Here is a 12,757-nt window from a genome sequence, read left to right as displayed (position 1 = left end):
CATTATATTTTTATACATACAGCACACACACACGCATTATATTTGCATACATACAGCACACACACACACACATTATATTTGCATACATACAGCACACACACACGCATTATATTTGCATACATACAGCACACATACATATTTGCATACATACAGAGCACACACACACGCGCGCATTATATTTGCATACATATAGCACATGCGCATTATATTTGCATACATACAGCACACACACACACATTATATTTGCAAACATACAGCACACACACACATTATATTTGCATACATACAGCACACACACACACATTATATTTGCATACATATAGCACACACACACGCATTATATTTGCATACATACAGCACACACAGATGCATTATATTTGCATACATACAGCACACACACACGCATTATAGTTGCATACATACAGCACAAACTCACACATTATATTTGCATACATACAGCACACACACACACATTATATTTGCATACATACAGCACACACACACGCATTATATTTGCATACATACAGCACACACACACGCATTATATTTGCATACATACAGCACACACACACACATTATATTTGCATACATACAGCACACACACACACACGTGCATTATATTTGCATATATACAGGACACACACATTATATTTGCATACATACAGCACACATAAACGCATTATATTTCCATACATACAGCACACACACACGCATTATATTTGCATACATACAGCACACACACAAGCATTATATTTGCATACATACAGCACACACATGCATTATATTTGCATACATACAGCACACACACACATTATATTTGCATACATACAGCACACATAAACGCATTATATTTGCATACATACAGCACACACACACACATTATATTTGCATACATACAGGACACACACACATTATATTTGCATACATACAGCACACACACACGCATTATATTTGCATACATACAGCACACACACATGCATTATATTTGCATACATACAGCACACACATGCATTATATTTGCATACATACAGCACACACACACGCATTATATTTGCATACATACAGCACACACACGCATTATATTTGCATACATACAGCACACACACATTATATTTGCATACATACAGCACACATACATATTTGCATACATACAGCACACACACACACGCGCGCATTATATTTGCATACATATAGCACATGCGCATTATATTTGCAAACATACAGCACACACACACATTATATTTGCATACATACAGCACACACACACACATTATATTTGCATACATACAGCACACACACACGCATTATATTTGCATACATACAGCACACACACACACACGTGCATTATATTTGCATACATACAGGACACACACATTATATTTGCATACATACAGCACACATACACACACATTATATTTGCATACATACAGCACACATAAACGCATTATATTTCCATACATACAGCACACACACACGCATTATATTTGCATACATACAGCACACACACATGCATTATATTTGCATACATACAGCACACACATGCATTATATTTGCATACATACAGCACACACACACATTATATTTGCATACATACAGCACACATAAACGCATTATATTTGCATACATACAGCACACACACACACATTATATTTGCATACATACAGGACACACACACATTATATTTGCATACATACAGCACACACACACGCATTATATTTGCATACATACAGCACACACACATGCATTATATTTGCATACATACAGCACACACATGCATTATATTTGCATACATACAGCACACACACACGCATTATATTTGCATACATACAGCACACACACGCATTATATTTGCATACATACAGCACACACACATTATATTTGCATACATACAGCACACACACACACGCATTATATTTGCATACATACAGCACATACGCATTATATTTGCATACATACAGCACACACACGCGCGCATTATATTTGCATACATACAGCACACACACACACGCATTATATTTGCATACATACAGCACTCACACACACATTATATTTGCATACATACAGCACACACACGCGCACATTATATTTGCATACATACAGCACACGCGCATTATATTTGCATACATACAGCACACACACACACGCATTATATTTGCATACATACAGCACACACAAACACACATTATATTTGCATACATACAGCACACACACACTTTACCTAACCCAGGGGCGTATTAAGAGTTGAAAGGGCGACAGGTCCCCTCCTCTCTCCCCAGCAGCTGGCAGCGCACTGAGCGCAGCAGTAGACTCTGGGCACTAGTCTGTGCCCAGAGTCTACTGTGCATGTCACTGGGGAAATGGCACAGTTGCCATTTTCCTGGTGATTTCACTACTGCGCATACGCAAAACACCGTGAAAATGGCTGGTGACCATTTTCCCATTTTCTAGGTGATTTATGCAGCCCTACTGCAGCGGACACGGGACTCTGGAGAGGTGCACCCCTGTCCTAACCTTCTCTGTAGTGCCTAACCTTCTCCCCCCCGCAGTCTAACTGTAACCTCTCCCTAGCTCCTAACCCTCCCTGCAGTGCCTAACTCTATCCTCCCCCAACAGCCTAACCCTAGCCTTCCCTAGTGCCTAACACTATCCTCCTCCCCTCACAGCCTATCCCTAACCTTCCCTTCAACATACCACACTATGGCCCTCATTCAGAGCTGGACGCTCTGAGCAGAGCGCACGCTCTGAATGAGGGCCGTCCTCCATAATTATGGAGCGTCCTCCTGGATGCTCGTATAGCTGTGGGTCACCACCCACAGCCTATACGAGCGTGCAGGTTGATGGCTGCGATGGTCCTGACCATCGCCACTGCGAGCCGGAGCCTGCGGTTGAGTTTCTCAACCGCAAGGCCCGGAGTGATTTTGGCTCTATCAGAGCCAAAATCACTCCCACTGACACTAGTGATGTCAGTGGGCCGGCTTCTGACGGTAGGCGTTCCCTTGGGAACGCCCCCGTCTGGGAGGCACGCCCCGGCACGCCCACCAAAGGGGGCGTGCTGTCAATCAACATCGACAGCACGCCCCCTTTGATCAGACACAACGAGCGAAGGAAAGTCCTTCGCTCGTCGCGTCTGGCGCATGCGCACGACGGAGCTCCCTCTGTCGTGCGCATGCGCAGTGCACACCATCGACCCACTTGCGAGCGGACAGCCGCTTGCGAGTGGGTCTGAATCAGGCCCTATACCCGCTTGGGTTCCCTTATGTGTGTACCCTCCCAATTTACTATCTATCTGTCTGTCTGTCTATATAATGACATTTTTATAACACTTATAGAAAAAATATGGCAATAGTTTTGGATTTCTTTTTTTGTTTTATAAATCTACACTATTCTAGCACACAAGGTAAGGCAGACCATACAGCTTACATCCTTTCACAAGGTTGAAGGTAGGCGCCAGCTATGCCCTCCATGGAACTAAACACATCCACAGCACAGGCCACATCCCTATGTAAACCACACCTACACCGCACTGGTCACGACCCCACATCACCAGTCACACTACTGCGGCACTTGTCACACACCCTGCAGCGGCACACAATAGGCCCTTCATGAATTTCAGCTCCAGGCCCATGTGGACATTAATCTGGCACTGACCCTTATACAGTGCCCCCAGTAGTGCTCCTTATACAGTGCCCCAGTAGTAGTCCCCCCCTATGCAGTGACCCCAGTATTGGTCCCCCCTATGCAGTGCCCCTTATACAGTGCCCCCTGTAGTAGTCCCCCCATGTGGTGACCCCTATAGTAGTGGTCACCCCTATGCAGTGCCCCTTATACAGTGCCCCCTGTAGTAGTCCCCCCAGTAGAGGTCCCCCCTATGCAGTGCCCCCAGTAGTGCCCATTACATATATAATACAAAGACAGGTAAATAGGTAAAATGGTTTGCTGGTTAGTGTAAAAGATAAAATAATTGATTATATTAATATAAAATGTGATCTTCACCTAGAGCCAATGATTAATTCTGCACATTGGCCCTGATTCAGAGATGTGCGCTAATACTGCTGCAGCTGCAAATTTGTCAGCTTTGCATATGCGAAGATATGCTAATTCAACAGCGACCGGGACTTGTACTGAGACACCTACCTGTGTGATCACGGCTGTCCACAACTGCGTACACATACACAGTATCGGACGTACATCATGCAAAAATGTAGTTCCTATAGTCTCTCAGAATGGGTGCTGTAACTGAGACACCGGAGCCATGTTTGGTAGACAGGCACTAGGACTACAAGTGCAAAAGGTCGACATGGTCAAAAGGTCGATGTTGGAATGGTCGACACAAAAATGGTTACTTACCTTTTTTAATCCACACCCATACAGGGGGATATGAGCACATTCAGTTCGATCCTTCTTTATGTAACACACATATTTCTCAGTAGTTTTAGTGGCCACCCACTATTGTATGCAAGTTTAATTATACCATGTTATACAAATATACACAAACTATAACCTTACAAAGATTCACCCTATAATAGATGGCTAAAATGCAGTGTCAGATATAATTTTAATATAAAAACATTGTGAGTTAGTAAAGCACAGTTATTTCTTCAGGGTAGGATTATGGGCCACATTAGCCTGGATATGAAAATGATGAATGGCCTATTGTGAGAGCAGGTTTGATCAGTGTTGTGCTGGTGTGGCTAGAGCTATGTGGGCATGTACAACCCATACACTATCAGCCTCAATGTTTTCCTATTAATGAAAAAGTATAAAAATTGCAGCATTTTGTGAGGAAAATAGAAATACAATATTAATACTTATGATGTATGATCGGACGTGTGGGCAGCTGGTGGCTGGTCATCATTATGCTGTCATGACGATGGGCCTCTTCTTATGTAGGGACTTGCGGTTGCAGCTTCATTTGCCTTATTGTCAATCTGGCCCTGGATTTCGTAGAATCACTTTTTATTTCTACAAGTTTGTCTATGCTTTTATTTTTTATACACTATTAATATTTAACAAATGTATTTATTTAAAACATTGATTTATTCTGTTGTACATTGTTTTTTATTATATGATTTATTCTTTATGCATTAGGGCCTGATTCTGAGTTGGACGCAGTCATGGCCGTACTTGCATCTTTTGCCGCAGTCGCGTCTGTGACTTTATGCTAATGCCACTACAAATTAGAGATGAGCAGTTCGAATTCTGTGGAATACGAACTGCTCCGAACATAGGGTATCCGAGTCCACCCGAACCCTGTTCGGGTATTCCCCGCCTGACTCGGATCCCCGTTCGGGGCCGAACGATGGCCTCCTGCTGTCGGATTCTCGCGAGGGCTCCTCTAGTGTAGGGCAGACCGCTATCATAGCGGTCTGCCCTACACAGGAACAAACACACAGCTGCCAGCGGCAGCTGTGTGTTTGTAGTACCAGCCAATGAGAGTCAGGCAGACTCTCATTGGCTGCTGCATCCCCGGAGGGAGCCCCTGCTGCGGGTGATGGGAGAGACATCGCGAGTGACGTCTCTCCCATAGTGCAGAGAGGAGTGGACGGCTACGGTCACAAGCAGGAGCAGGGATTCAGGTAAGTTTTTTTTTTTCTGTGTAAGGCGGCACTACTGGGGGCACAACTACAAGGGGCACAACTACTGCGGGCATAATCCAAGGGGCACAACTACTGGGGGCATAATACAAGGGGCACAACTACTGGGGGCATAATACAAGGGGCACAACTACTGGGGATATAATATAAGGGGCACAACTACTGGGGGCATAATACAAGGGGCACAACTACTGGGGGCATAATACAAGGGGCACATCTACTGGGGGTACTTCTAATGGGGGCATACTAATAGGGGCATACTACTGGGGGCATACTACTAGGGGCACTACTACTGGGGGCATACTACTACAGACACTACTACTAGGGTCATACTACTAGGGGCACTACTAATGGGGGCATACTACTGAGGGCACTGCATAGGGGCACTACTACTGAGGGCATTGTGTAAGGGACACTATTGCTGTGGGCATTGTATAAGGGGCACTACTACTGTGAGCATTGTATAAGGGGCATTACTACTGTGGGCTTTGTGTATAAGGGTCACTAATGTGGGCATTGTGTAAAACGGGCACTACTGTGTGTCGTAATATAAATAAGAGACAATACTTTATGGTGTAATGTGAATCGGGCACTATGTGCGGTGTAATGTGAATACGATTGTGCACTGTGACTCCTTGGGCCGTAGCCCACTGTGTATACAAGTACTGTGACTGCTGGCCATACCCCGGTGGTTGGTTGGACTGGGTTAGGGCCCAAGGACCATTCCATCTTGCACTACCTCTCATTTCTGTCACTGCTGTGTGGCAATGTGTCATAGATGTGCTTTAAACTGTGGTGTCTGTGCCGCTGCTCTGTCACTTGGTAACCAGTCAGCTCACTGCAACCTTTGGCCAATAATGGTGAAAACTATAATTTAAACTGTGAGGTGGTCTAAATTTTGTCAATTTTTGTAAACAAGTCAAAATCCAAATGCAAATCCAAAGCCAATCACAGCAGTTTGGCAAATCCAAGTCCAAATCCAAAGCCGGACGATGAATTAGAACCAAATCCGGCAAAAATGGTCCGGCGCACATCCCTACTACAAATCCCTTTCCTGGTACACATCCCTGAGTCCCAATGTGCAAGAACTGAGATGCCCACTTGCAGGGTCTATAGACGCTGCATTACCGTGTGGTGTGTCTCCATCTGAGTATAGATTCCTATGTGAGTGATTGAAGGCCTATGTACCCTCCCATAAGATTCAACATCTCCGTGTGTCTGTTTAGCCACACACCTGTTACCTTCCAGTCACTTCCCAGGAAAGCCCAATATATTTCAGGGATCGTGCAACCCAATCTATACTGCCTCTCTGTATGAACACCATCAAGACGCAGGCGCAGTGTGACTCAGACGCATGTGCTACAAAAACATTGCCTTATTGTGTCTGATATTGATGCTGCATCTTCTCAGAATCAGGCCCTGTGTGTTTATTTTAACCTCTGACCTTTTTGCTTTTAGTTTGTAATGTGTGAACCATTATAATGTAATTTTAGTTATCTTAAATGAGCTGTCATTTTAAGTATAGATAACCATTTCAAAATCATGACTTCTTAATGTATATGAACATTACTCTTGTGTTGTCAGAACTCCTGACTTGTCATTTAAGTGATTGATTTGTCTAATCAGAAGAATGACCCATTGAAATGTAATCAATTTACATAGACTTTTTAGTTCTATTAGAGCTGTCAATGTGAAGCAACTGTTGTCAAGTCAAAGGCTTTTTTCCTGAATGCTTTTATAAATATATAATTGTATATATATACTGTATATATTAGGGATGAGCAGGTTCGGATTTCTGAAATCCGAACCCCCCGAGCCCCCCCGATCCGAGTCGTATCCGAGTCAGGCTAGACTTTTCCCGCCTGACTCGGATCTGAAATCGAGGCAAAACGTCATCATCCCGCCTTCCGGATCTCGCAGGTTTTGGATTCTATAAAAGGTCACCGTGTCAGCGCCATTTTTCACTCCGGCTGTGGAGAGTGAAGAGGGAGGGTGGGAGCTAGGGCTGGCTGGGCTGTGTTGCGCTGCTGTTGTCCATAGGGGCTGTGACCACTCAGTCCATAGGGGCTGACTGGGCTGTGTTGTGCTGCTGTTGTGCATAGGGGCTGACTGGGCTGTGTTGTGCTGCTGTTGTGCATAGGGGCTGACTGGGCTGTGTTGTGCTGCTGTTGTGCATAGGGGCTGACTGGGCTGTGTTTTGCTGCTGTCATAGGGGCTGGCTGGGCTGTGTTGTACAGTCAGTTGTCCAGAGGGGCTGTGTCCACTCCAAAGTCTATAGGGGCTGGCTGGACTGTGTTGTGCAGTGTCTCATAAAGGCTGTAGTCCTAGAGGGGTGCTGTAGTGTTGTCCAGGGGGTGATCTGTGCACCAGGGGTGCTCCCCCAAAGTGCACTCCAGAAAAAAAAATTTTTTTCCTGTGTTTGTGAATTGTGTGTGCAGTAGCCGCACGTGCATCAACAAAGTAAAAGCCAAGCGTACGCCTGTGTCATAAGTAAAGGGCCGGCTGGCTCGTCTGTTAAAGGGTGGTGTAACCCCCAAAGTGCACTCCAAACAAAATAAAAAATAATTTTCTGTGTTTGTGAATTGTGTGCACTGTGGCTGCACGTGCATCAACAAAGAAGCAGCGCCAAGCGTGCACCTGTGTCCCATAAGTAAAGGGCCAGCTGGCTCATCTCTTAAAGGGTGGTGTAACCCCCAAAGTGCACTCCAACAAAAATAAAAAAATATTTTCTGTGTTTGTGACTTGTGTGCACTGTACGTGCATCCTCAAAGCAGCAGCGCCAAGTGTGCGTCTGCCCGTTAAAGGGTGATGTAACCCCCAAAGTGCACTCCAACAAAAATAAAACATTTTCTTCTGTGTTTCTGAATTGTGTGCACTGTACGTGCATCCTCAAAGCAGCAGCGCCAAGCGTGCGTCTGTCTGTTAAAGGGTGGTGTAACCCCCAAAGTGCGCTCCAACAAAATAAAATAATCTTCTTTTTTTCTGTGTTTGTGTGTGAAATGTATGCGCAGTAGCCGAACCTGTATCCTCAAAGCAGCAGCGCCAAGCGTGCGTCTGTCTGTTAAAGGGTGGTGTAACCCTCAAAGTGCGCTCCAATAAAAACAAAAAAATTCTTTTTTTTCTGTCTTTGTGAATTGTGTGGACTGTAGCCGCACCTGCATCCTCAAAGCAGCAGCACCAAGCGTGCATCTGTCTGTTAAAGGGTGGTGTAACCCCCAAAGTGCGCTCCAACAAAATAAAATAATCTTTTTTTTGTTTGTGTGTGAAATGTATGCGCAGTAGCCGCACCTGTATCCTCAAAGCAGCAGCGCCAAGCGTGCGTCTGTCTGTTAAAGGGTGGTGTAACCCCCAAAGTGCGCTCCAATAAAAACAAAAAAAATATATTTTTTCTGTCTTTGTGAATTGTGTGGACTGTAGCCGCACCTGCATCCTCAAAGCAGCAGCGCCAAGCATGCGTCTGTCTGTTAAAGGGTGGTGTAACCCCCAAAGTGCACTCCAACAAAATAATCTTCTCTTTTTCTGTGTTTGTGTGTGAAATGTATGTGCAGTAGCTGCACCTGCATCCTCAAAGCAGCAGCGCCAAGCGTGCATCTGTCTGTTAAAGGGTGGTGTAACCCCCAAAGTGCGCTCCACAAAAAATAAAAAATTCTTTTTTTTCTGTTTTTGTGAAATGTGTGGGCTGTAGCCGCACCTGCATCCTCAAAGCAGCAGCGCCAAGCATGCGTCTGTCTGTTAAAGGGTGGTGTAACCCCCAAAGTGCACTCCAACAAAAATAAAACATTTTCTTCTGTGTTTGTGAATTGTGTGCACTGTACGTGCATCAACAAAGGAGCAGCGCCAAGCGTGCACCTGTGTCCCATAAGTCTGTTAAAGGGTGGTATAACCCCCAAAGTGCACTCCACAAAAAATAAACAATTTTTTTTTTCTGTGTTTGTGTGCGAAATGTGTGCGCAGTAGCCGCACGTGCATCAACACAGCAGCAGCGCCAAGCATGCACCTGTGTCATAAGTCAAGGGCCAGTTTGGACATCTGGTCCGGACTGAAGGACGTGCCAACAATTTCTGACATGTCTACTGTCACTGCATATGATACTGTCACCACTGACAGAATGGTGGAGGATGACAGCATCCAAGTAGGGATGTCAGACAGTCCATACCTGTACTGGCAGGAAGAAGAGGCAATTTGGAGGCCCCTGTACAAAGTGGCCCTATTTTACCTGAGTTGCCCCTCCTCCAGTGTGTACTCCGAAAGAGTGTTTAGTGCAGCCGGGAACCTTGTCAGTGAAAGGCGTAGGGGTTGCTTCCACAAAATGTGGAGAAGATGATGTTTATAAAAATGAATTATCATCTCTTCCAGGGAGACCAGCCTCCAGAATGTACAGAGGGACCTGTGGTGGTGGAGTCCAGTGGGGACGAATTAATACTCTGTGAGGATGAGGATGTACACAACACTGAAGAGGGTGAAGAATCGGTGGATGAGGAGGATGAGGACGACATCTTGCTTCCGTAGAGCCAGTTTGTGCAGGGATAGATTAATTGCCAGCTTGTTTTGTGGGGGCCCAAACGAACCAATGATTTCAGCCACAGTCGTGTGGCAGACCCTGGCGCTGAAATTATTGGTTTGTTAAAGTGTGCATGTCCTGTTTATACAACATAACACCCAAGGACAAATCCATCTTGCACCTCTTTTTCTTTGCATTATGTGCTGTTTGGGGCCTAGTTTTTGAAACTGCCATCCTGTCTGCCACTGCAGTTTCACTCTTAGATGGGCCACGTGTTTGTGCCGCCCGCTAGTATCGCTTATCATAGTCATCCAGCTACCTCGGTGCAACCTTTTGGACATAAAAACACTATTGTGAGGTGTAAGGTGTTCAGAATAGACTGGAAATGAGTGGAAATTAATGTTATTGAGGTTAATAATAGCATAGGAGCAGAAAAACCCACAAATTCTGTGATTTTAGCTGTTTTTATGCTTTTTAAAAAAAAAATACAGATCCAAAACACAAAAGCCAGAACCCAAAACACGGAAGGGTGGTTTTGGCAAAACCAATCCAGATCCAAATCACGAAGAAAGAGCCAGATCCAAAACAAAACCACAAAACAAAGTGGCCGGTGCACACCCCTAGTGTATATATATATATATATATATATATATATATATATCTATCTCGTGACCTCCTGGCAGATCTGCTCCCTAGTCCCCTCATCACTGTCAACAGCGTCATAGACGTAATGTGTCACTTGACGTCGATGAGGGGACTCGAGAGTCGGAGCCGCTCTGCGCTTTATGCAGCAGCACTGACCGTGCTGCTGCATACAGTAAACAGTAACACAGAGCCGCGGCAGTGAGCCTCAATCTGGGAACAGGTGCCACTGGACACTAGTTCTTGGCAGGGTCACACCAACCCTGTGTGGGGGCCCCTCCGTGTGTAGGGGCCCAGGGGCCCCTACACCTGCATCAGGCAGGTGAAATAAAAATACACGAAAACTGACGGTTTCAGGGCTAGTTGAATTCCCCCCTTAGTGTCAGCTAACTTTTTATTTAAAATTCCTCACTAAATAAAGCCCTATAGCACTGAGTTGTAAGAACAATACAAGCCCAAGCAATCCCCACTCCCACCAATCAGCATCTGAGATTATGTATAATATAATAAGTATTACCTCACATGGGAAACATAAAATAGAAATAAATGTGAGAACATTTGTAATTATATGCCTTCTAAAGAAAAACTAGCAGATTCAAGTGTCAGAGCTGTGTGTGGTAGAATTGTTTTCCCTTATATCTTATGAAGTTATTATATTCAATATTTTCCAAAACCTGAAGTCAATTGAGGATGAACAAAATTATTTCCACTCCTACTTTTAAGCTATTTATACTACAATCAATTTGAGAGTATCCTGGAGATGCACTTTGACATTTAACACATTACTTATAAAATATGCATTTAATTAAGCTAAGTTACAGATGACAAACCTGAGCCAAATATCGATGGTGGACCAGGCGGCCCAGGCGGCCCCGGTGGGCCCATTATACCATACCCAGGAGGTCCTGGAAGTCCAGGCACTCCAGGTGGACCTGGTGGACCAACAACAGAATCTCCTTTTGGGCCCTACAGAAACAGTGCATAAATTAGGAAATCAAATTTAAAACTATTACAGTATATTAGGTTAAGTATAAGGAAACATAATGCATGGCTTTATTCAACACAGATAACGTATATCCAAACATAAATACATAATAAAGTGACCGCAATGATTAATGACAAATGTTAATTGGTGTGTGCGGCCTCCTTTTACACATGTATGTTGTTATGAAGTCTGTATCTCATGTGTATGATTTCTTATATAAGTAATAGATGTTTTTGCTATGATATATTTTCAAGCACCTCTTAACACTAATGAAAGTTAACTTTATATCCTATCTATCTATCTATCTATCTATCTATCTATCTATCTATCTATCTATCTATCTCTCTCTATCTATCTAATCGGCCCTATAAATACTGTATTTCTTTTTTTGTGCTATTACTGTACCATATAGCTATTGAAATAATTTACTTTCATTATTAATTTATATAAACTATTTTCAAAGTATTGTAGAATTTTATTGTTTATTACTTCTTATATACACTTATACATATTTAACGCATCCATTACACTTTAAGGAAAGTAGTAATTTCTCACACAAACATAGGTAGTTAGCAAAGCTTGGAGAAAGAGAAACCTGTGAGAGGTAAAGAACTAACCAATCAGCTTCTAACTTTTTTTTACTGGCTGTGTTTGAAAAATGACAGGAGTTGATTTTTTGGTACTTTACCTCTCACCATTTTAACTCTCTAATAAGTTTTTATAAATACACCCCTAACCCACAATTTACAGCTGAAAAGGGTCCAATCATTGCAGACATGTCATATGTACATCTCAAGAATATAATATTCGCGCACTGAGGATCACATGAGAAATGTACTATGCTTTAGACAACAGCTGCACTTATAGGGGACCAACCTAATCAAAAGGTAAAATAATAACATCAAAGTGCTGCGCTTATCTCATGTGTGTGCAGTGGTGGATCCAGGGGGGGGGGGCGATTGGGGCAATCACCACCCCTGGCATACTGCTGCCTTCAGTGTGACTGTGACGGGAGCCGGGACGCACATACGCAAT

At 43.8% G+C, this 12,757-nt stretch overlaps 1 protein-coding gene across 2 annotated transcripts in view; it reads right to left on the bottom strand.

Moving 5' to 3' along the window:
• COL15A1 (collagen type XV alpha 1 chain) overlaps window positions 1-12,757 on the bottom strand; it is a 432,564-nt gene that overhangs the window by 41,082 nt on the left and 378,725 nt on the right. For both annotated transcript variants that reach the window (XM_088442332.1, XM_088442333.1), the window contains one exon: window positions 11,568-11,703. In XM_088442332.1, coding sequence (XP_088298458.1) covers window positions 11,568-11,703 — 136 coding nt within the window. The remainder of the gene's footprint in view (window positions 1-11,567; window positions 11,704-12,757) is intronic.

Source organism: Taudactylus pleione, unplaced genomic scaffold (assembly GCF_031769625.1).
Source record: "Taudactylus pleione unplaced genomic scaffold, aTauple2 ptg000309l, whole genome shotgun sequence".
Classification (NCBI taxonomy): Eukaryota; Metazoa; Chordata; class Amphibia; order Anura; family Myobatrachidae; genus Taudactylus; species Taudactylus pleione.
This window is presented reverse-complemented; position numbering and strand designations above follow the sequence as displayed.